This window comes from Anguilla rostrata, chromosome 18 (assembly GCF_018555375.3).
Source record: "Anguilla rostrata isolate EN2019 chromosome 18, ASM1855537v3, whole genome shotgun sequence".
Taxonomy (NCBI): domain Eukaryota; kingdom Metazoa; phylum Chordata; class Actinopteri; order Anguilliformes; family Anguillidae; genus Anguilla; species Anguilla rostrata.
This window is the reverse complement of record NC_057950.1, coordinates 17473903-17495089: the sequence shown is the minus strand read 5'-3', so window position 1 is coordinate 17495089 and position 21187 is coordinate 17473903. Positions and strand designations below refer to the sequence as shown.

Here is a 21187-nt window from a genome sequence, read left to right as displayed (position 1 = left end):
GTCATGTGTCCACACTTCCACCAAATAGGAGCATTCTTGTTGTGTTATACTGCAAACAAATATAGCACAAAGAGGTAACAAAGAAGAAGCCTATCAAATTAAAGACTGGTGTGTCAATATGCTCCTAACTGGTGAAAGGTCTGACATATGGCCGCAGAAACTAACCACTTGCTAGATAATGCAGAATTCAAAGAACAAGCAAATGATAATAAGCCAAACCTGCAATGTATTCATAATTTTATGAAAAAGAAATGTCAAATCACTTAAAAATGTGTCCAGCAACCTAATTAGGATTTACCTCAGTCTTAAATTTGAACAGGTAAAAAACTTGGTTATCTTTTCTAATGTAATTATTTGCAATATTGCACAGTAAACACAAGGTGCCTTTAGGATTTGTACTCTTTATGGTAGGCATAACTATTTCTGACATAATATAGCTTAAGAGGGTAGAATAATCTCTCCAAACATGAAAATTAAACAGCTTGTTAAAATTCTGGGATTGTTATTGTGGCTGGAATGAAAACCAGCACTCACAGGGCTTTCCCAGGAGGGTGGCTGGGAAGGTTGGGGTTTGGATCCACTGTCCTAGACTATGACTGTATTAATTTACTGTTCTCTTCTGGTTTCTCAAATTTTGTTTCCATGGCAACGCAACACGTTTGAACGGATTCTAATACGATGTTATGCACCGAACTAAAAAAAAAAAACTTTTATATCTCTTGTGTGTACTGTTTAGTTTTCAGGAAAGAACTCAAATCTTTTGGTAGATTTTTGAAAATCGAGCAGACCTGATTTATTGTGGGACTGTTGTTCAGAAGGGACAGCCCTGATTTTGCAATGAGATTTTAATTGGTCGAGGAGTGGTAGCAGGCCACACTAGCTCTAAGTGTACAGCCAGCAGAAAGATACACAACCTAAAATAGCATCTTATACATACACATAAACCATGGAAACTGTTGTATAATGCATCATAGTTCATAGCGTGTGATAGTTCACTTTCATTTAAATTTTACTGTATGATTGACCTAGACAGTTTTTGTTTTTGTGCCATGAAGGATATTTTAGATATTTGAAAAAGTTTCAGACAGGCTGCCACCACTACAATTGCTGATAAAGGGGCATTTTTTGGTCTGAGGCAAGAAAATACAGTTCAGATAACTCCAAAGCAGCTTGTATAGCAGAATTATGGCCCTGCGCCAGCCACGTTGAAGTCAGAAAGTTATAAGAAACTTCAGTACATATCTGAAATATTCTTCATCCCACACAAGTATAAGCATACACTTATACACTCAAAATAAACTAATATGAAGAACGCTCTAGGAAGGGAACTATTCTTTTAAGACCTGCGCTATCCCTTTTCTCTTAAGACAAGTGTCTGAAGTCATAGTCATCCTTTATACTTTGTTTTAATTCAGTCTCATGAAGAAATCCATTTCACTCCTGTTGTAGAAAGAGGGAATGGTCAGTGAATTAATGGCAATGTCAGCGTTAATGTTCTGCAGATGCTTTGCATAAAGGCTCAGTGAACACTTCCATTTCCCCTTGCCTGTCACTTATGATATAAAGCAAGTAAATTAAATAAGAGATATTTATTTTTCCCCACTCCCAGTTGACAAGTCTATCAGAGCTTGAAAGCACATTTGCATCCCATCCACCCCTTTCTTGTGTGTGTGTGTGTGCATGTGCACGTGCATGTGTGTGCGTATATGTGTGTGCGCAAGTGCATTTGTGTGTGCATGTATGAGTGCGGATGTGTGTGTGTGAGCAAGTATGTTTCATTGTCTGATGAAGATGGAAAAACGTTTTGGTGTGGCCTGACGCCTCTATTGGATCAGTGCAGTGAAAACAGGTGACAGTGTGCACCTGCACACTGCAGTCCTTGGTTTCAGCTCCCTGTTTTAAAACTAGAACAACATGGCGTCCGGTTCATAAACTTTCTCTTATTCCACCTAAACTGTGCACTAAAATATGTTTCTGAAAACATTTGGGGCGAGAAATAGACAACGCAGTCGCTGAATCTTGATTCATGTTTGATCTATTTGGACAGTTTGATCCGAGGTTCGTCAGCCAGGCTGGACGGCTTTTGTTTGCTTAGCCCAATCTACCTCCTGCGAACGCAGAACCGGCGAATGCACCACCCGCTCGCCAGGCTGCATCCGTCCGCTTCTCCAGCTCTGCGTAGAAAATAAATAGAACGCGTCGAATGGAGGCACAGAGAACGTACCAAACTCCTACACTCGCTGTCATAGGCCGTCTGCAGATGACGGGGGCTCATCTCCTTTCTCGCTGTTTCCTTATTTTTAACCAGCTACGTATTTTTAAACTTTTGCCGAACAGGTATGCTTGCATTTAGGCGCGTGAGGTAATCGAATGCACAATGTTTCTTGTGGAGCGAGACAGTCGATCGAGACAGCTTACGTGTGGTTGCCAGGACTACAATCTTCAGTGCTCTGTGATAGACATTTGGGGAAAGTAGTTGTTAGAGTGAATGGAGCTGCCTAATTTATTTAAAGTGAAAATGTTCTCAATTAAATGTTTGCAAACTTTGCATGTGTTATCTGTTATCTGTTTGAATTTGCCCCAAGAAAGTTAATTAAATGTGACATACACCATTACAGATTTTATCCTCACACACACCCAAGGATCTGCTCAGCACATCTTGGGAACACCAGCCATTATTTACGCTACAGCAGAGCAGCCTTTGTCTGCTGCAGTCTGGCTGGATCAACATGAGAGCCAGTATTCAATATTCAGTATTCAACTTCAATATTTTTTCGGCTATGAAAGAGGACTGGGAAAGGAACCAGGAACTTCATTATTATGTTTGTTGGGTGAAAGTGTTGATTTATTTTCTTTCGGGTTCTGTCGAAGCAGCTGGTATATTCGCCGTTTACCTGACCTAGAAAAGGAGTCTTGTGCTTCCTCGTTCAACTAAATTTAAACCCAGTGCCTTTTTCCTCAATGTGGCGGCAGTCCCAGGAGCTCTGCTCGGTGACAACAATTGATAGAGCTTCTAACTATAGCGGGACCAGGGGGACGGGGCGGTTTTATTAAGTAAATACCTCCTTCAACCTTGGAGAAGCCATAATTCATTATAACGACAGCCTGTCTTTGAAGAAAACATGAAAGGGCTTTAAAACAAGAGAAAATGGTGCACGCTTTGATTCTGGCCATTCTAATGACACCAGGTTGCTTCAGAGGATCTGGGTGTACAGTAAAAGTGCTCTATCTCAAGAGTACATTTATAGAAAGGAATGAAAATGGGGAATATGAATTTGCATGGGAGCCGTTATGTTTTAAATGGACTTGGAAACTAAGGAACTCTCTGAGTGTTCTAAGAGCCACTTATTCAGGTTGCTGTTTATTAATATGTTGACAACAGCTTGTTTGATGCTCATTGACAAATCACCAACTGGATGAGCACACACCATTGACATCCAAAAACCGAAACTCTCTTACATTTTGTTTTTACTTTTGTAATTAGAATGGTCGACCAGGAAATGTGGTTAAAAAAACATGTTTTGCACTATGGGACAGGTACACCTGGCATTAGTGCAGGCTGTTATTCTCCTGCTAGACTTGGCAAATATAGTCACCCCATAAAACTACTCACAATTGATATGATTTCATGTGTTCATCAAATCATGACGTGAATTGCAGTGTTTGGCTAATTAAAGGTAATCTTTATTCTTGATTAATTCTATATTAAACAAAGCTGCATGCTTCCCTTGTAAGATCCCTTCCCTTGTAAGAAAAATATCCTCATCTCTGTGTGAATTTAAGGAACCATTTCCCCTTGTAAGCTGTCATCTTTTACAGCTTTATGCCTTTAATAGCACCTCACTGTGGAGCTAGCAGAGTAGGCTTCCATTATTATTAAATATTGATATTTTATCATAAAACAAGTGTTTGAATAGATAGTCATCTTGAAACGGGTTTGACTTAAATATTCAAAGCTTGAAAATGTATCATACCCTTTTGTTGTGGATAATTTCTCTCACAAGATGAAGATAAGGAACAACAGACTAAAAACTGAAGGATGACCAAAACTACAAGAATCCTGCAGTCATTTTGCTACCTCAGATAGCATTGTCCTCATGCTAAACATTTTATTACCTTTATTTAACCACCATTTTAAATCAACTCTAACAGTGCTTATTGTAAGGAAGCTCTTGGTGGTTAGGAGTTTGTCAACAATATGGGGTGTCTGGTCAGGACACGGAGGCAGGAAATTCTTTTGGGGATTTATTATAAATGGAATGCAAATACACAGGCACAGGCAATCTCTGTTCTCTTCTTAGGTTTAAACCAGGTGGGTGTGCATGTGTGTATGTGTGGTTCTAAATAAGGAAAAGAAATACAGTTAGCTTACTTCAGTTCTATACCCATCATCAGCTGTACATTAAAAGGAAATAAACGGTGCTAATCACGTAGCCTACTAAATATCAAGGAATACTGCTACTAACTTAAACATTCTGCTATACAAATTACTATCAGACAATGGATTAATAATCTAAACTAAATATTCTTGACGATAGAGAAAGATGTACTTACTGCCGTTCACTGACGCACACAAAGGAAACCTAACTCGCTAGAAATGACCGTTAAACTGATCAACTTTGCACAAAATTTAACCGCGGCAAGCGCGAGCTGTAAACAAAAGGGCGTTGCCTAGCAACAGGTTCGGTTTTCACTGTCCACACTCTGAGCCTTTTGCACAGCCGCCCCCTGATTCGCTGTGCGAATCAGCTCCTTGAAGGCTCAGTGTCCGCTGGGGACATTGTCGGAGTATCCTCTGGGATAGCTGGTAGCTCAATGAGTTTGGCCACCGGTCTTGTGTAGGTCCTGTCGTCCACTTGAATCTCAGCAGTTCTCACCTTCCCGTCTGCGCTCATGATAGTCTTCTTGACCCTTCCCACGGGCCACAGTGCTCGAGGTAACCGCTGATCGATCACCATCACCACTGTGCCAATGGTAAGATTTCTCGTCTCTTTCACCCATTTCTGCCTTGACTGCAAGGAGGGTAAGTAATGCTGCAGGAAGTGGGTCCAGAACTGGTCCGCAAGTACTTGACTGTGCCGCCATCTCCTCCGACTGAGGATCTCGGACTCCGGATAAACCACTTGAGGGAGCGAGGAGTCGGGCCGCCCCATGAGGAGGTAGTTGGGGGTTACTGGGTCCACGTCGGCTACGTCCGTCGAAACATAACCTAGCGGCTTGGAATTTAAAATTCCCTCTACCTCAATGAGGACCGTCCGCAAAACTTCTTCAGTCACCGTCTGTGCTCCCATGGTCACATATAGCGCGGCCTTGATGGACCTGACTTCCCGCTCCCAAGTCCCACCGAAGTGTGGCGCATTTGGAGGGTTGAACTGGAAGCGGATCTGGCGCTTAGCCAGCTGGGTCTTTAACTCTTCACTCATAACCTGGAAACTTACTCGAAGCTCGGACTCCCCTCCCCGGAAGTTGGTTCCCTGGTCGGAGAGAAGCTCAAAGGGGGTTCCTCGTCGAGCCACGAACCTTCTGAGCGACATGAGGAATGAGTCAGTGTCCATGTTATGCAGCACATCCAGGTGGACACATCTCGTTGTCATGCACTTAAACACAATTCCCCATCTCTTTTCCGTAACCCGACCTCGCTTAATCTGGAATGGTCCGAAGCAATCCACTCCCGTTGAATAGAATGGGGGCTTCATGAGGCGGAGACGGCAGGGGGGCAAATCTGCCATCTTTGGTATGATTGGCTTCGCTCTCCATTTCTGGCACTCCGGGCAGGATCTCTGATGGCGACGCACGGCTTCGCGGCCTTGAAGGATCCAAAACTTGCGTCGGAGTTCCGCAAAGACTCTCTCGGCTCCGGAATGGAGCAGCTTGTCATCATACTGCCGTATGATGAGCCTGGTGACAGGGTGTTTCGGTTCTAGCACGATTGGGTGCACAACGTCGTCTTCCAGGCTGGAAGAACGGCGTAACCTACCGCCTACACGGACGAGGCCCTTGGAGATGTCGTACTCTGCGGCAAGTGTTATGAGCCGACTGCTGGATGGAACAGCTTTCCCTGTCTGTAGGCACTTGATCTCTTCTGGAAAGCTATCACTTTGCGCTCTCTGTAGGATTCGGAGTTCGGCTTCTGCGTAGTCATCAGCACTGAGGGTGCTTGGCTGGGAGTCCGCTCCGTGCAGTGACCTACTAGTCGCCTCAAGGAGGTCTTCGAAGGTGGAATATTCATCGACAGGTGGGATCTCTGGAGCGGAGATAGTCGATGTGAGGCCACAGAACGAAGACTTCTTCATCTCTGTCTCATCTGGAACCTCCTCGAAAGACGGCGGGGTTGGCCAGCTGTCATGTGGCTGCTGAAGGAAGGCTGGACCATGACTGAACTGGTTCGGCTTGGCGAGGTCAGACAGAGTCATCCCTCTGGTGATGGTATCTGCGGGATTATTCTGCGTGTCCACATACCTCCATGACCGGTGGTCGGTCAGTTCTTGGATCTCAGATACACGGGTCCCCACAAACACCTTATATCTGCAGGACTCAGACTGTATCCAGGTTAGCACAGTGGTGGAGTCAGACCACAGCACCGTCTCTCTTAACTGAAGGGTGAGCTCTCTCTGGATCACCTGGGCGAGCTGAGCTCCAGTCAGGGCAGCACAAAGTTCCAAACGGGGCATCGACTGCTGTTTCTTTGGTGCCACTCGCGAGCGAGCTAGCACAAAGGCCACATGGACATTGCCTTGAGGATCTTCACCACGTAGGTATGCGACTGACCCGTAGGCGGACTCTGATGCATCACAAAATACGTGAAGCTCGAGGGTGATGACACTTATATCAATGCCAGATGGGAAGTAGCTCCGGGAGAGGCTGACTGATAGGAGCTGAGGGAGCTCTTCTTCCCATGTGTTCCAGGCTTGCAGGAGATCAGGGGGTAAGTGCGGGTCGTCCCAGTCGCGGTCATTGGCCCACAGTCTCTGGACCAGAACTTTGGCTCTTGTGGTGAAGGGCAGAATATAACCTAGGGGGTCATACTGGCTTGCTAATATCTTGTAGATATTTCGCATTGTCGTCTGGCTTGGAGCAACTGGGCGGTGCCTGTAGTGGAGTGTGTCCTCCTGGGGGTGCCAACTGAGACCTAACGTCATCTCTTGAGCTTCCCCGTGGGTCTGGGAAACTAACCTTTCACTGCTGTCAGACTTGGCCTCCTTGGGCAAGTGGCGGATCACTTCTGGCTGGTTACTGGCCCACTGGCGGATCTCAAAGCCACCACTGATTAGGAGGGCTCTCAGCTTTGTCACAAGGCTCCTTGCTTCGTCTTCAGTAGGTAGACTCTGCAGACAGTTATCGACGTAAAAGCACTGTTCCACACTGTGACGTACATCTTCCCCTGGTTGGCTGGACTCGGTGACGTGTTTCTGGAGAGCAAAGATCGCACAACAAGGGCTGCACGTAGTTCCGAATGGCAGGACTTCCCACTGGTATACTGAGGGTGGCTTGTCGGTCTTCAGGTCCCTCCAAATGAACCTCAGCAAGGGCTTGTCTTTGTCCAACAGGCGAACCTGATGAAACATCCCTTTGATGTCTCCACTCATCGCTACTCGATGTTCCCTGAAGCGTAGGAGGACTCCAAGGAGTGAGGGTCCTAAGGTCGGGCCAGGGAGTAGGTAGTTGTTTAGACTCTGTCCGCCTATCTGGAAGCTGCAGTTGAACACAATCCGGTCTTTGTCATTATGTCTGACTATGTGGTGTGGCAGGAACCACGATTCTTCGGATGTGTCAGCTTCATGGTTGTCAATCTTCGTGGCATACCCAGCGACCTCTAGTTTCTTGATCTCCTCCTGGTAAGTAGATGCACGCTGTGGGTCTTGAGCTAACCTCTTCTCTGTGTTCCGCAGGTTTTTCATCACAACTTCCTTTGGAACTTGCAGCTTAGGCATGGTTTGGACTCGCAGGAGGGGAGTAGCATAACGATGCACTCCGTCGACCTCTACACGGGTGGTCTCGGCCTCTAACAGGTCCACTGCGTATTTGTCCTGTCTGGATCTGGTCACTAACCTCTCACTCTTGAAAGGCAGCGTGTCCAACTGCCACAGTCGTTCAACTTGACGAAACAGCTCAGCAGAAGGAGAGGAAATTGCCGTGAACAAGCACTGTGCGGGCGGAAGCTGTTGCTGAAGGTACTTAGCTGGACCCTGGAGTGTCCAACCGAGATTAGTCTTGACTGCTGCAGGGCCACCAGGGGGGCCCAGGTGCACTGGCTCAATCGGAACGATTAGACTGGCTTGATCAGATCCGATCAGGAGGGTTGGCTGAGCTCCATCAATGGGTGGAATCGGCAAGCCTGTCAGGTGACGATACTTCTTCTGGAGCTGGGAAACCGGGTAGGTGTACTGAGACAGGCCTAGGTGGTCACCTGTGAAAGCACCTTGGATGCGGAACCTCTTTCTGGGCTGTGTTACAGACGCGATGGCGAAGGAGACACGTGAGCCTGGCAGTGTCTTGATATCCTGGCGGATGGTACGAAGAGTCAGATCTTCTGCTTGACCCCGTATTCCCAGGCGGCGTGCTGCAGATGAGAGCAGGATAGTTCTCTCCGAACCATCGTCAAGCACTGCATATGTGTTGAACACTCTGTCCTGGTAGTACAGGTTGACTCTGACGATCTTCAGCAGCACTCGGCTATATCCATTTGGCTGATCTAGGTAGTGAGTCTCTGCTGTCGATGTGATGGCCGCTGTGTTGGTGGGCTCGTTCTCACTTCTCTGGTTGACCTCGTGCAGAATGGAGAGGTGTTTAGACTTACAAAGTCGACACGGCTTCTTCAGGTCACAGACGGAGGCTAGGTGAGAACGACCGCATCTCCAGCACCTTCTCTTGGTTTTGATCCAGTCCACCATCTCCCCTTTGGTTAGCTTAGCGAAGCTCTCGCATTGGCTGAGATAGTGTTCAGAGTTGCAGTAAGGACAGTATATCTTAGCCTTACCTCGGGTCTGGATTGGAGGAGCTGCTTGGGAGGTTACATCTGACTGTGGATTTTTGGAGCTGTCTGTCCCATGCATTACCGTAGTGACCTTCACCTTGGACTTGTACTTGGAGTCTTTCTTGTCCTTCTCGCTGTGGGCTTGAAGGGAGGGCTCAATGTCCAGGCATCTGACTTCAGCTTTCAGCCAATCCGAGAAGTCAATGAGTGACAGCTTCAACTGATCAGGATCCTTCCTGTACTGTTGTCGACGGAACCTCTCTTGCTGGTGCTTGGGGAGTCTACTGAGGAGGCGCTTCACGTTTGAGCCGCAGTGGAGTTCTTCACGACCTTCTCCTTTAAGCGACTTCAGCATCCCGACTAGTGACTGCACTCTGGTGGCGAACTCGTCAAAAGCCCTATCGTCTCGGATGGGGGGTAAGCGTTCCATGTCCTCTATCTCCTTCAATGCGAACTGATATGGCGTCCGTAACGCTCATCTAGTGCCTTCAGAGCTTCAGAGTAGGGCGTACTAGACTCTGCATGAGCTAGCACAAGGCGATGGGCTTGAGGTACTTTCACATGCTTCAGCAGGATGGCATACTTGTAATGCTCAGATTGCGTGGGGTGCAGGAGGGTGCTGAGGGAAAGGCGAAGCTCCACATACTGGGCTCTATCTTCTTTCGTGAAGTCTGGAAACGTGGGGCCTTCTATATTGGGGCTGCTTGCACGTACATCATGGGGGGATAAGGTGTTGGCATGACCGGGTTCCCTGGGTAGGAGGGGTAGGGCACATAAGGAGGTTGATGTGCTGACTGATGCTCAAGATGATGCGCGGGCGGATGCCTGGGTGGAGGCAGATACTGTGTCTGAGGATGGGAAGCTGGGTCATGTTTGTTCTCTTGCTTGATAGCCTGAAGGCTATGGCGTGGATCAAGCACGTGTTGAGGGGGTTGAATGTCTCGGCTGAGAGGTGGAGGCAATGGCCACTGTTGGTGGTGGATAGTTAAATCTTCTAGCTGATGAGCCAGTTCTGCAGCTACGCTTGATTGATCATCAGCTCGGGAATGGTGAGGGGCACTGGCAGGGGGATGCTGCTCACCTACTCTTTCTGGGTGATGTGGGCGAGCTGGTGTCTGATGCCGTGACGACCTCCTTGATGACTGAGCTGAGGACCGAGGGGAATGGCGCTGCAGGACAAACTCCAAAAGCTTTGTCTGCCTCTTGGCCGTCTCACTCTGTTGCCGCGCTGTCTCCATAGCTTGCTGCACGATGGCTTCATGCGCACTCCACGCCGGTGGCATGGAGGATGTGCTCCTAGCAGGACTAGGCTGTTCTCCCTCCTCTTCGTGCCTGTGTATCTGCTCTACATTCCGTTGGTCTGTATACTGCACTAAATAATCTTCCAAATATCTTGGTCGCTGAACTGCGCGCACAGGACGCATAGATGGTGAAGCAGGGAGACTGGTTCCCTCACTACTGGCTGCCATATTGGTGACTCTATCCGACTCGAAGGACCATAAATTGTAAGGAAGCTCTTGGTGGTTAGGAGTTTGTCAACAATATGGGGTGTCTGGTCAGGACACGGAGGCAGGAAATTCTTTTGGGGGTGTATTATAAATGGAATGCAAATACACAGGCACAGGCAATCTCTGTTCTCCTCTTAGGTTTAAACCAGGTGGGTGTGCATGTGTGTATGTGTGGTTCTAAATAAGGAAAAGAAATACAGTTAGCCTACTTCAGTTCTATACCCATCATCAGCTGTACATTAAAAGGAAATAAACGGTGCTAATCACGTAGCCTACTAAATATCAAGGAATACTGCTACTAACTTAAACATTCTGCTATACAAATTACTATCAGACAATGGATTAATAATCTAAACTAAATATTCTTGACGATAGAGAAAGATGTACTTACTGCCGTTCACTGACGCACACAAAGGAAACCTAACTCGCTAGAAATGACCGTTAAACTGATCAACTTTGCACAAAATTTAACCGCGGCAAGCGCGAGCTGTAAACAAAAGGGCGTTGCCTAGCAACAGGTTCGGTTTTCACTGTCCACACTCTGAGCCTTTTGCACACTTATTCAACTCTAACCAGTAGGGACAGTTTATATTCTATTAGAGTTAGAAAGTGCTCTATCAGAATTGATTTTAGGCTGATAACATTTTACTACGCAGGCAGGCCAACCAAGAACTCAGTTTTCATTTACAATGATGACCAGGGGAATCGATGGCACAGTGGACTTTATGTGGTTTGGAGGGAAGACTGCCCCCTGCTGGCTCAACAGCGCCTCTTCCAGCAGCAGATTAATGAAGATCAAGTCTGTATAGCTTCAGCAATTTGACATGACAGGTGTATAGCAAGGTATCGCATCGCTGCTAGAAACAGGAAAGGTAGTGATGATGCAGTTCCATTACTCCTTTTCTGTCTACTTTCTTGATTTTACCAGACTTGACACAGCAGGTTAGCTTGCCTCCTCAGCTCTCTGTCTAATCAAAGTCACGAGTCATCAAAATCATTCCACTGTGTCACGGCCAATCGTGAATGATCAATTTATCATACTGACAGAAATAACACTTAATCAATATTTAAAACCTGCATGCTGTATTTTTTTCTGAAGACATGCAGGCATAAACAAAATGATAATGTTCTTTTGATGATATGGGCATATATGTTCTTTTGATTTATTGTGCATAATGCATTTTAAATGCTTCTTGGAAGGGTGCTGCACACAGAAACTCTCTTGTATCTCTGGATGTTTCTCACTGAATTGTCAGTCGTGGCATTTTCTAGGGTTTGTACAACACATTTTTTTCTTACTAATTAGCAAGGATTTATTTTTCATCAGCACTGAACGGCAATGGCATTTCAAGATAGATAAAACGAGCGTGAGACTGACAAAGAGGGAGGAAGAGAGAGGGAAGAAACTGATCTCTTGATGAAAAGATTATCATGACATATACCTCATGGCATTCAGCCTATCAAGGATACCGAGAAAATGCTGTTAGATCTGAAGACTTGCTTTGCAGGCTGCTGTCCTATATTTGTAAAAGCCTTGCTCTATTTTTAACTTCACTGAAGATACAGTCAGTATTTTCTTGCTTTGTTTTATTTTTATGAAACTTCCTAATGCTAAAAGAGGTTTTCTTTTCTCTTTGAGTTTCAGTAAAATCAGTTACAGAAGCATGGTGATGGAACTATTTCCCAACAGTACGCATTTCCCAGGGGACAGCCTTTGATGTAGCTCCGATTGAAGGTGTTGTTCATCTCCAGCATTCCAACACGTCCATCATCTGTGCATAACTGGCCTTCAGCAAGATCTGACCCTGAGGCTCTCAGAAACCGGGAAGAAATCAATAGACACCGTTTAGCCAGTGCATCCGCCAATCCGGCTCAAGCACAGGTTTAGGGAGGGTAAATCCACACAGCTGTCGCAGAGGGATTATAGCCCACACTGTGAACATCAGGCTGGTGACCTCACAGGGACCGTGTCACTACCAACACAGTGACATGAGACTCCTCACCTCAAGGAAAGAGTGTTTTGTTATAGCTGTCCAGCCTCTGGGACCCTGGCCTAGTTTCATTTAGCATTTCTCCTTCATTTAAAAATAAATAGCATTTTTTATATATTTTTTTTGTCACAAACACGATTTGGTGCGTTAACTATAGAGATCGCTAAACTCTCCAAAGTGTGTTTATGAAGACGGAAACTAATAATTGACTTAGTTTGTAAGTCAAACAAAGACAAAGTGTTTATTGAATCCAGCTGAGGTATGCAGAGCGCTTCCATGGACGAAGGTATGCAGGATTGCATCTTCAGTGAGTGAGCACCAGCGCATAACTCACACAGGCTTTCACGCTCTCGCTTTCAAAGACGCCGCCTTTGAGGAGATTACCGCTCCAGCCTGAGAGGAAGCTGAAAGGCAGACGCTCACGTGGAATATCTGATGAGAGGCAGGCAAAGCACACGGCCAAGCTGTTCCTTGGCATTTGGCTGATTGCTCCTCGAGGTTAATCAGGTTGGGTTTGGTGTGTATTACCTGCTGTCAGTAAGGCACATGTCCCAGCGGTCCGGCCGCCATGCGTGCGGTTCCCCGCGCGGTTCTGTTCATTAGTCTCCTCTACTTCCTGTCTGCGCCTTTGAATCAGCTCTCATTTTCCTGTTGACCTATGCTCACAGGTCCACGGAAATTCCCTTCAAAGAATCATTCTGATTCAGTGGGACTTCACAAAGTAGTTATAAAACGGATCTGTGTGGATTTTTAAATGAAAGTCCTTTTTGTGAATTAATGAATAGCTGCTGTGTGATTAACCTCTGAGTCGCGTGTTTCGGTCTGCAAAAGAAGGTCATCTGAAAGTATAAATACAATATGTGGACCGAGGTTACTGTGGACCCTAAGTTCCTTTTTTAATGAATATTTTATAATACCTCTGAAGGAAATAAAGTATTTCAGGCAAGACATTATGGGATTGTAATGGATTACGGTGAGCTGTGAAACAGAATTCTGTCAGTTTGTTGGCTGACTGTTCAACGCACGCGCCACCAATGCGTTGTGTTCGCAGTGCCGTGCACTCTGAAACCTCAATAGGGCCATCCACGCAGTGAGCTTTGAGAGCACTTCCTTTGAGTTCCTGTGGAGAGTTGTTTCAGCTGAAGCGCCATGGCCAGGGAGGATGTTGTTGAGCGTTGGTTCATGTCTCCCATTGATCTAATTAATTTTTATTATTTATCTTTTTTAGCTTCACTGACACCGAGATGTGCTGAACAGTTCCTAGTAGCTGTGAATACCTAATTAGTATGCGTGACAGTTCTGTCTCCTGGATCATTGCCGGTAATAATGAAAGCTAGCGCTCCCGCTGTCAGTAAAAGCAGGCTGGAGAGAAACTGGGTTTGCGCTGTGCCAGGGGACCAAACCCGGGCCACAGAGAGCTGTGTGGCACAGCATGCTGCTGAGCTAAGGCAGAAACTGAGGAGAGGGGAACTGAAATAGACCCTGGGTGAAGCTTTGCCCCATTTGTCTTTTTTAAATTTGTCCTCTGAAGGAGAGAGGCTGCACCATCACTACCACCCACCCCCCCCCAAAACAAAACCAGCCAGCAGTCCTACAGTGCTCTGCCCCATGTCCTGGCTGCACATGGAAACCAGGTTGGCAGTGCTCCTCCCTCTCCCTCCTTCTCCCTCCCCCTCCCACTCCCTCTCTTCCTCCACTCCATCTCTTCTTCCTCAGCATTTATCCCTCCCTAACACTCCCTCTCTTCTTGTCTTCCTCTTCTGCATTCATCCCTCACTCCCTCTCTTTATCCCCCAGCTGTTCTTCCTCTCCGCAGGAGAACAGATGTGTTTCCTCTCAGTGTAAAGCCAGAGGCCAGAATGCTGGACAGGGCACGCTGAAGGAGAGGGAGAGAGGGTGGCGGAGGCGGGGGCAGAGGAGGTGCAATTAGATTTATTTGTGCAGGATCTTGTTTTTTTTTTTTTTTTTGCCTTGCCTCTGATCTAATTCCGCATGCTTACCTTCTCTCGTCCTGTGAGGCGGCGCCCCAGAATGTTCCGGACAATCAAATTACGTTAATCGGGCAGCTGTGTCATTGGTTCGGCTAGGGACAGGTGCTGTGCGTGTGCGGGGCCAGAGCGGGGTGTGCGGGGGCCAGTGTGGGGCATGTGTGTGAGGGGGCCAGCGTGGGGGCATGCTTGTGCCGGGGGGGGACGGAGCCGGGTCACTGCAGCCCTGTGTAGCAGAACTCAGCCCCTCGCTGTCAGAGCTGCAGCGTGCGGCTGCACTCAGGACACCGCCCGTCTCTGATCGAACGTGTCCCTTCTGTTTGCCTCGGACAGTCGGCTGTGGTCAGTGACAGCTGTGCCTTTATTCCTCTTTTCACTGTGTTCGGTGTTTCTTTTTTTGTGCAGAGACTGGGCAGAGGCAACATGCCGACTGCCCACAGCCCGTAAGTGGGCCAGCACCGGCAACGCTGGCGAGCTGCGCCGACATGGGCCAAAGAAATACAAATGGTCACTGAAAACTCCACAGAATGTGATGTGGATGAACTGGAACTGACAAGTTCTTCTGACCCCGAATTTAGCCTTTACTCACAGCTGACAAGGAGTCCTCAGTGAGACTCATACACACGTGTGTGTGTGTGTGTTTGTGTTTGTATGTGTGTGTTTGTGTATGTGGTATGTGTGTCTGTGTGTGTGTGTGTGTGTGTGTGCGTGGTTGCGTGTGTTTATACATTTCCTGCATGATGACAGACACAGACTGTATGTTCTGCTTCACTGCACCCCAACACAATGTTTTAATATCTCACCTGTCATACCTCCTGTCGGTAGTGACAAATATTAGAGGGTGACTCATTTTTATTCTGAATGTTCTTTGTTGTGACATGAAAATTCATCACTTGTAATCACATTCACACTGAGTTGATATAAAATGTCAGATATCCCTGACGTTTGTTTTAGCCAAAAAAGTTTGAAGCCTTTTATTGTTTATCTGGTCTCAAATAATCAGTATGTCTGAGATCAGTTGTTTGTGTGTGTGATCATAAATGACTGAGTAATGGGTGTATGCATGCGTGTGCATGTGTCTACTATTAAGGAATTTAGTTTGCGGCTCTCAAGGTTGTAGGTTCTGTTCCCGGTTGGGTTACTGCCCTTGTACCCTCTAGCAGGGTACTTCACCTGAACTGCTCCAGCGGTCATCCAGCTGCATAAATGAATTGTATGTGAAAGGAGGGAAGCTGTGTAAGTGACTGGAGATCAGAATGTCTGCTGAATGCCTTAAATATAAAGGTGAGCCTTTGTGTTTTACGGGTGCTCCTCTGTTTCTCGCAGGTGTGCATCGTGCAGAAGAGGGACACGCAGAAGATGTACGCCATGAAGTACATGAACAAGCAGCAGTGCATCGAGCGCGACGAGCTCCGCAACGTCTTCAGAGAGCTGGAGATCCTGCAGGAGATCGAGCACGTGTTCCTCGTGAACCTCTGGTGACTGCCGCATGCTTCGCCCCTCTCCTCTCCTGCTCTGCCTGTGTTTGCTCACGTACGGGTGTGAAGGGTTTGTGGATTTATAAAAGAATAGGGAAGTTAGAAGTTAGAAATGACTCGTTCCTGGCACATACTTGTGACTGTGAAAAAGAAACTGACGCATGAGACAGGCTTTATTAAATATTTTCCAAACTGGGCACCGACACATTAGGCACTGAGATAAGCTCTCTCTTTCTTTCACTCAGTCTCTCTACCTTTCTTTCGCTCTTGCTCTGTCTCTCTCTCTCTCTCTCATTATCTGTCTGTCATTCTCTCTCTCTCTCTCTCTCTCTCTCTCTCTCTCCCCCCCTCTCTCCCCCTCTCTCCCTCTCTTTAGGGGCGCTGTGTAAAGGTCATGCTGTAAAGTGTACCGTACACACAGTTGAAAGGGCTGAGCGTTTCCAGCAGCAGTGTTGTTTTTCTATACCCGGTCCCTGTTAGTGCTTTCATTAGTGGCAGTATTAGCAGCTGTGCTTGCAGTAGATGTAAAATATTGATGGAGAGGGCAGACATGCGCACGCAGACACCGCCAGGCTGTTATCTCACCTCTCACCAGGGCTCCGGGCCTCACCAGCGTTTGGCTTGGTTTGGCGCTTTCTGCATAACGTGGAATACCGGCGGCAGGGCGAGCGGGCGGGGCGGGGGCGGGTTGGGAGAGTGTGAGGGCGGGGCTGAGGGCTCGCCTGCTCTCTCGGCTTCCCAAAATTTCCAGGTCACCCTCCCGGTACGCCACCTGAGTTTGTCTCCATGGAGACTGTTCCACACCCCCCTTCCTCCCCCCCACTACCGGTGGTGTGTGAAACGTGAAACCGGGGGGGGGGGTAATAATTCATCCTCCGCTCCAGTGCACGTGCTGGTTGCGGATGCTGGTGCAGTATTCTCAGCGCCCTGCGTTTATGCGCTCGCTCCGTTCGTCCCGCTGCAGGAAATGACCCGTGTCCTCATTCATCCTGAGTCTCCCGGGCAGACGGTAATTTCCTGGGCGCAGACGCAGCTTTGCGTGCGGAGTAAGAGCTGAACGGGGGTTAAACAGGCTCCCGCTGAACCACTCACCGTGTCCTTATTCCCAGAACCCAGGGAAGCTATAAATCACTGGAATGAACTGAAAGTCCCTTTGATAAAGGAGCCGTGTCTTATTTCCTGCTCGGAAGGACAGGGCCCCCCAGCTCCGTGCTCTGAGCAGCAGACCCCCCCCCCCCCCCGCCTGGCCCGCACGCGCGGCTCGTGGCATTAGCGCTGCGTCAGACGCCGCGTTATCTCAGAGATCGAGCGCACGGCCAGTAATCCGCACCACTAATCTAATGCAGCTCCTTCAAACCCCTTCTGTTCTTGGACAACACGAGAGCTTTCTTGTTTTTTTGTTTTTTTTTTTCAGAAAAGAAACAATGTCCCCGCTCTCTCTGTGTACGGTCTTGCAACAGTGAGTCCATTTGAGATGTCTCTAATGAGCCCTCAGCTCTGTTGCGATCAGGGCTGGCTTGCTTAGCTCAGCACGCCATCCTTGTTAAAAATAAGTTGCGGCTCTTTCGTGTACTTGTTGCCTGAGTTGTACTCGTTTGAATAATTCCCTCGTTAGTCTCCCCCATCAGATTCCCTCTTGTCATATCACACGGCAGACTGTGTCGGATCTGCGTTACAAAGCACGCCAGACGGACGGCAGATTTGTGACCGCCGCTTATGCGAAAAATCGACCGGACTGGACAATAAGACACGTCCACTTCCTCCATCTAAAGGAAGTGCTGTGCTCCTCTTATCGCTATCCACAAGCGAGAGATATCATCTCCCTTTTTCCACCGGCAGCGGCTCTCCGTTTTAATGTCCTCGCTAAGACGCTCTATTTTTTTTTTTTGTAGTTGTTGTTTATGCGCAAAGCCAGCGCTCCGAAACTTTAGCGACAGCAGCAGGACTTGTTCCCCGACAGAGCCAGCGTAGCCACTCAGCCGAGCCGAGGAGGAACAGAGTGCGGCTCTAAAATACCTCTGTGGAGATTATCAATCACACTGGCCTCATTGTGTACCTCCAGAATCTCTCGCTCACCAAACTCTCTCGTTCACGGCTTGGCCAAGCTGTGCTGTCTGGAGCCCAGGCTACTCCCGCCTTCAGATGGGCCGCCATGCACAGGATCTATAATTATACTTTTTTTGCATAACATGTCTTATAAAACATTCCTTTTCGCAACTATTACTGAATTTAATGCCAAAAAATCTCTTCCATCCGAGGCAACATTTTTACTGAACATTTTTTTACTGAGACAGTGCTGTACGTGTTAACAATGCACTTCGTATTCTTGTCAACAGTTATTTTGGTTGAGCGGAGGAATTCTGGCATTTTTTCTGGGTGTCTATGGGTTGGGGCAGGCAGAGTATCAGTAATTCCCTTCGTGATTTTGCTTCATAAACTCTGCTCAGGGGCCCAATGTTAGTTTATTTTTAATCTCTAAATAAGTGCCTCAGGATTGGAAGTGTGGAGCACAAACATGATCTCTGCCAGTGCACAATGGCAGTAGGTGTGCAATTGCAAGGTTGAACCAGGAATATGATTTTAAAAATGCAGCAGTCTGTGAAAGAAAACAAGTAAACGCTCTACTTATTATGAACACAAATGGCTAACTTTGAGCTGTAAACCCCTAGAGAGAGAGTGAGAGAGAGCTAGAGAGAGAGAGAGAGCTTATCTCAGTGCCTAATATCTCAGTGCCCAGTTTGGAAAATATTTTATAATTTTGTAAAGCCTGTTTCGAGAGAGAGAGCGCTTCATTGAAAGCACATGTCCAAATACAGACCCTATGCCGCAGGCACTCTGAACCATATGAAGATAAATATTCACTTCAGCCATTTACTGAAATGATTCATGCCAACAATACAGAACACAGCCCGGCCCGAATAACTGTAATCCCTCAATCTTCTCTCAGTATCGGCGCTTTACAGGTCAAACATAAGTCTTTATCTGTCCTTATTTGCTGTTCCTGAGCCTCTGTTACTCATAAATACTGCATGCTAATCCATGTAATGTGCGAGACACATTTGGCCTGCGTGACCTGCGTGCTCTTAATGTCTCTCCCTTACGGCCGAAGGTAGGCGTCGGAGAGGGGTGTCGGGAGGTTGCTAGGTGACCGTTTGAGTGACAGCAGGCCGACGCGTTTCCCTCCTGTCAGGCGAGCGGCTCGCTCATTCACGCTTTGGGCCGAGGCGTTTTTTATTCACACCGGTGCACTGCCGGAAGATAATCCCCTTTAATCCAAACACCGCTCCGTCTGATCTGTCCAGGTGAATGAGGGGGGGGTTCGCTCCCGGTAAAACAACAGCGGTTATGGTCGTGAATAAGCAGGGTCTGGGTGTCAGCGGTAATGTTCCTTTGCGGAGGATCCTGTGCTCAGGGGGGCTATTAGGCAGGTATTTTTTTCACTTTCGGAAAAACAGCGTGAGTCATCGCTAGCCGGAGAGCGTCCTGCTGCAGACCTCCATTAGAGCCCTGTGTGTTTTACAGGCATTTTAGCATCTCCCCGAGAGACAGGCAGCTCCCACAGCCTAGACCCCCTGCTCTAGGCTCAGCACCAAGTCCAGGGTAATAAACCTGACAGTAATGTGTTTGTGTAGCACTATCCATGCAACGGGACTGCAGCCCACAGAATGCAGGACCAGCTGTGCCACGGAAGTGCTGCACAGAATAGACCGGGCATATCATTTCAAATAAAAAAATAAATAAAAGAAAACAATAGGAAATATGTTACATAAGATTGCCCCCATACAGTACTACTGGCAGTGATAAGTCTTTGTGATGTCTCGGTTTCCGTCGCTCACTGAGACTGCATGCTTCAGAGGAGTCAGGTCTTTGGAACGTTTTGCTAGAATAATGTTCAGAAGTTTCTTTAAATCAGGAGTGTCTCACAAAGATTGGCAGCACAGATGTTCAAGTGCACCCTTACATTTAGGGGTGTCTTCCGAAGGCTCGACAAACCCATGTTCTCATCATCTTTTCTGAAGGACGAATTGAAATGATCTTGAAATGATTCTATATCCGTGGGCAGCCTGCAGCACAGAGCCCTGCAGAAGCCCTGGGTATGAAACGAGGACGGTGGCGGTCAGGCATAAGACAGTGTTCTGGGAGGAAGTTTGGGGAGGGGGGACAGATTGAGTAAGCGACACTGGGGTTGTGCATTGTGTGAGGAGGGGCCCAGAGGAGTTTGGAGTCTTGTGATCGACCCACATGGCCCAGAGTGCAGCGTGCTCTTCGCCGTCTATCTAGGCCACCACGGAAAATTATTCAGACAACTTCCTGAACTCATTTTTTAACGCTGGCCTGATTACTTCAGCCAGCTGAGGGGCCTGCACCTCTCTGTCCGGGCGGGGCCAGGCCGTGGGGGGGGGGGGGGGGGGGCGCTCGAAACACTCCCCAAATCTGTGCGCCGCTCTCCTTCTCTCCTACCTCGTGTGCGCATTTATTACACTTTTTCTGTCTGTTTTCATGTGCACTTGAACACCTTTCATTTAAAAAAAGTTAGTGGAGTAGTGTGTGTGTGTGTGTGTGTGTTAAGAGTTTTGAATATGAATATGCTCATGCCCACATAGAGAACAGTGTGTTAATCTCCCTGTCTGTAATCCAAGGTGAGCATTTCACATGGGATCTGTGAGCATTTCACATGGGATCTGTGAGCATTTCACATGGGATCTGTGAGCATTTCACATGGGATCTGTGAGCATTTCACATGGGATCTGTGAGCATTTCACATGGGATCTGTGAGCATTTCACATGGGATCTGTGAGCATTTCACATGAGATCTGTGAGCATTTCACTGGGGATCTGTGAGCATTTCACATGGGATCTGTGAGCATTTCACGTGGGATCTGTGAGCATTTCACATGGGATCTGTGAGCATTTCACATGGGATCTGTGAGCATTTTGGGATCTGGCATTTCATGGGATCTGTGAGCATTTCGCGTGGGATCTGTGAGCATTTCACATGGGATCTGTGAGCATTATGGGATCGTAGCATTTTCATGGGATCTGTGAGCATTCACATGGGATCTGTGAGCATTTCACATGGGATCTGTGAGCATTTCACATGAGATCTGTGAGCATTTCACATGGGATCTGTGAGCATTTCACTGGGGATCTGAAGGCAGACAGGCCTGCTTACAGTGTGTGGAGCAGGAGAAATGACAGGACCCATCCCCTGTGGCAGGAAAGGGCATGGGGTCAAGTTGCTTTATTC

The 21187-nt window shown here is 47.5% G+C and overlaps 1 protein-coding gene across 1 annotated transcript in view; it reads left to right on the top strand.

Moving 5' to 3' along the window:
* LOC135245309 (serine/threonine-protein kinase 32C-like) overlaps window positions 1–21187 on the top strand; it is a 68918-nt gene that overhangs the window by 33144 nt on the left and 14587 nt on the right. The window contains exon 3 of the mRNA XM_064318297.1: window positions 15788–15939. Within this exon, the coding sequence (XP_064174367.1) occupies window positions 15788–15939 (152 nt within the window). The remainder of the gene's footprint in view (window positions 1–15787; window positions 15940–21187) is intronic.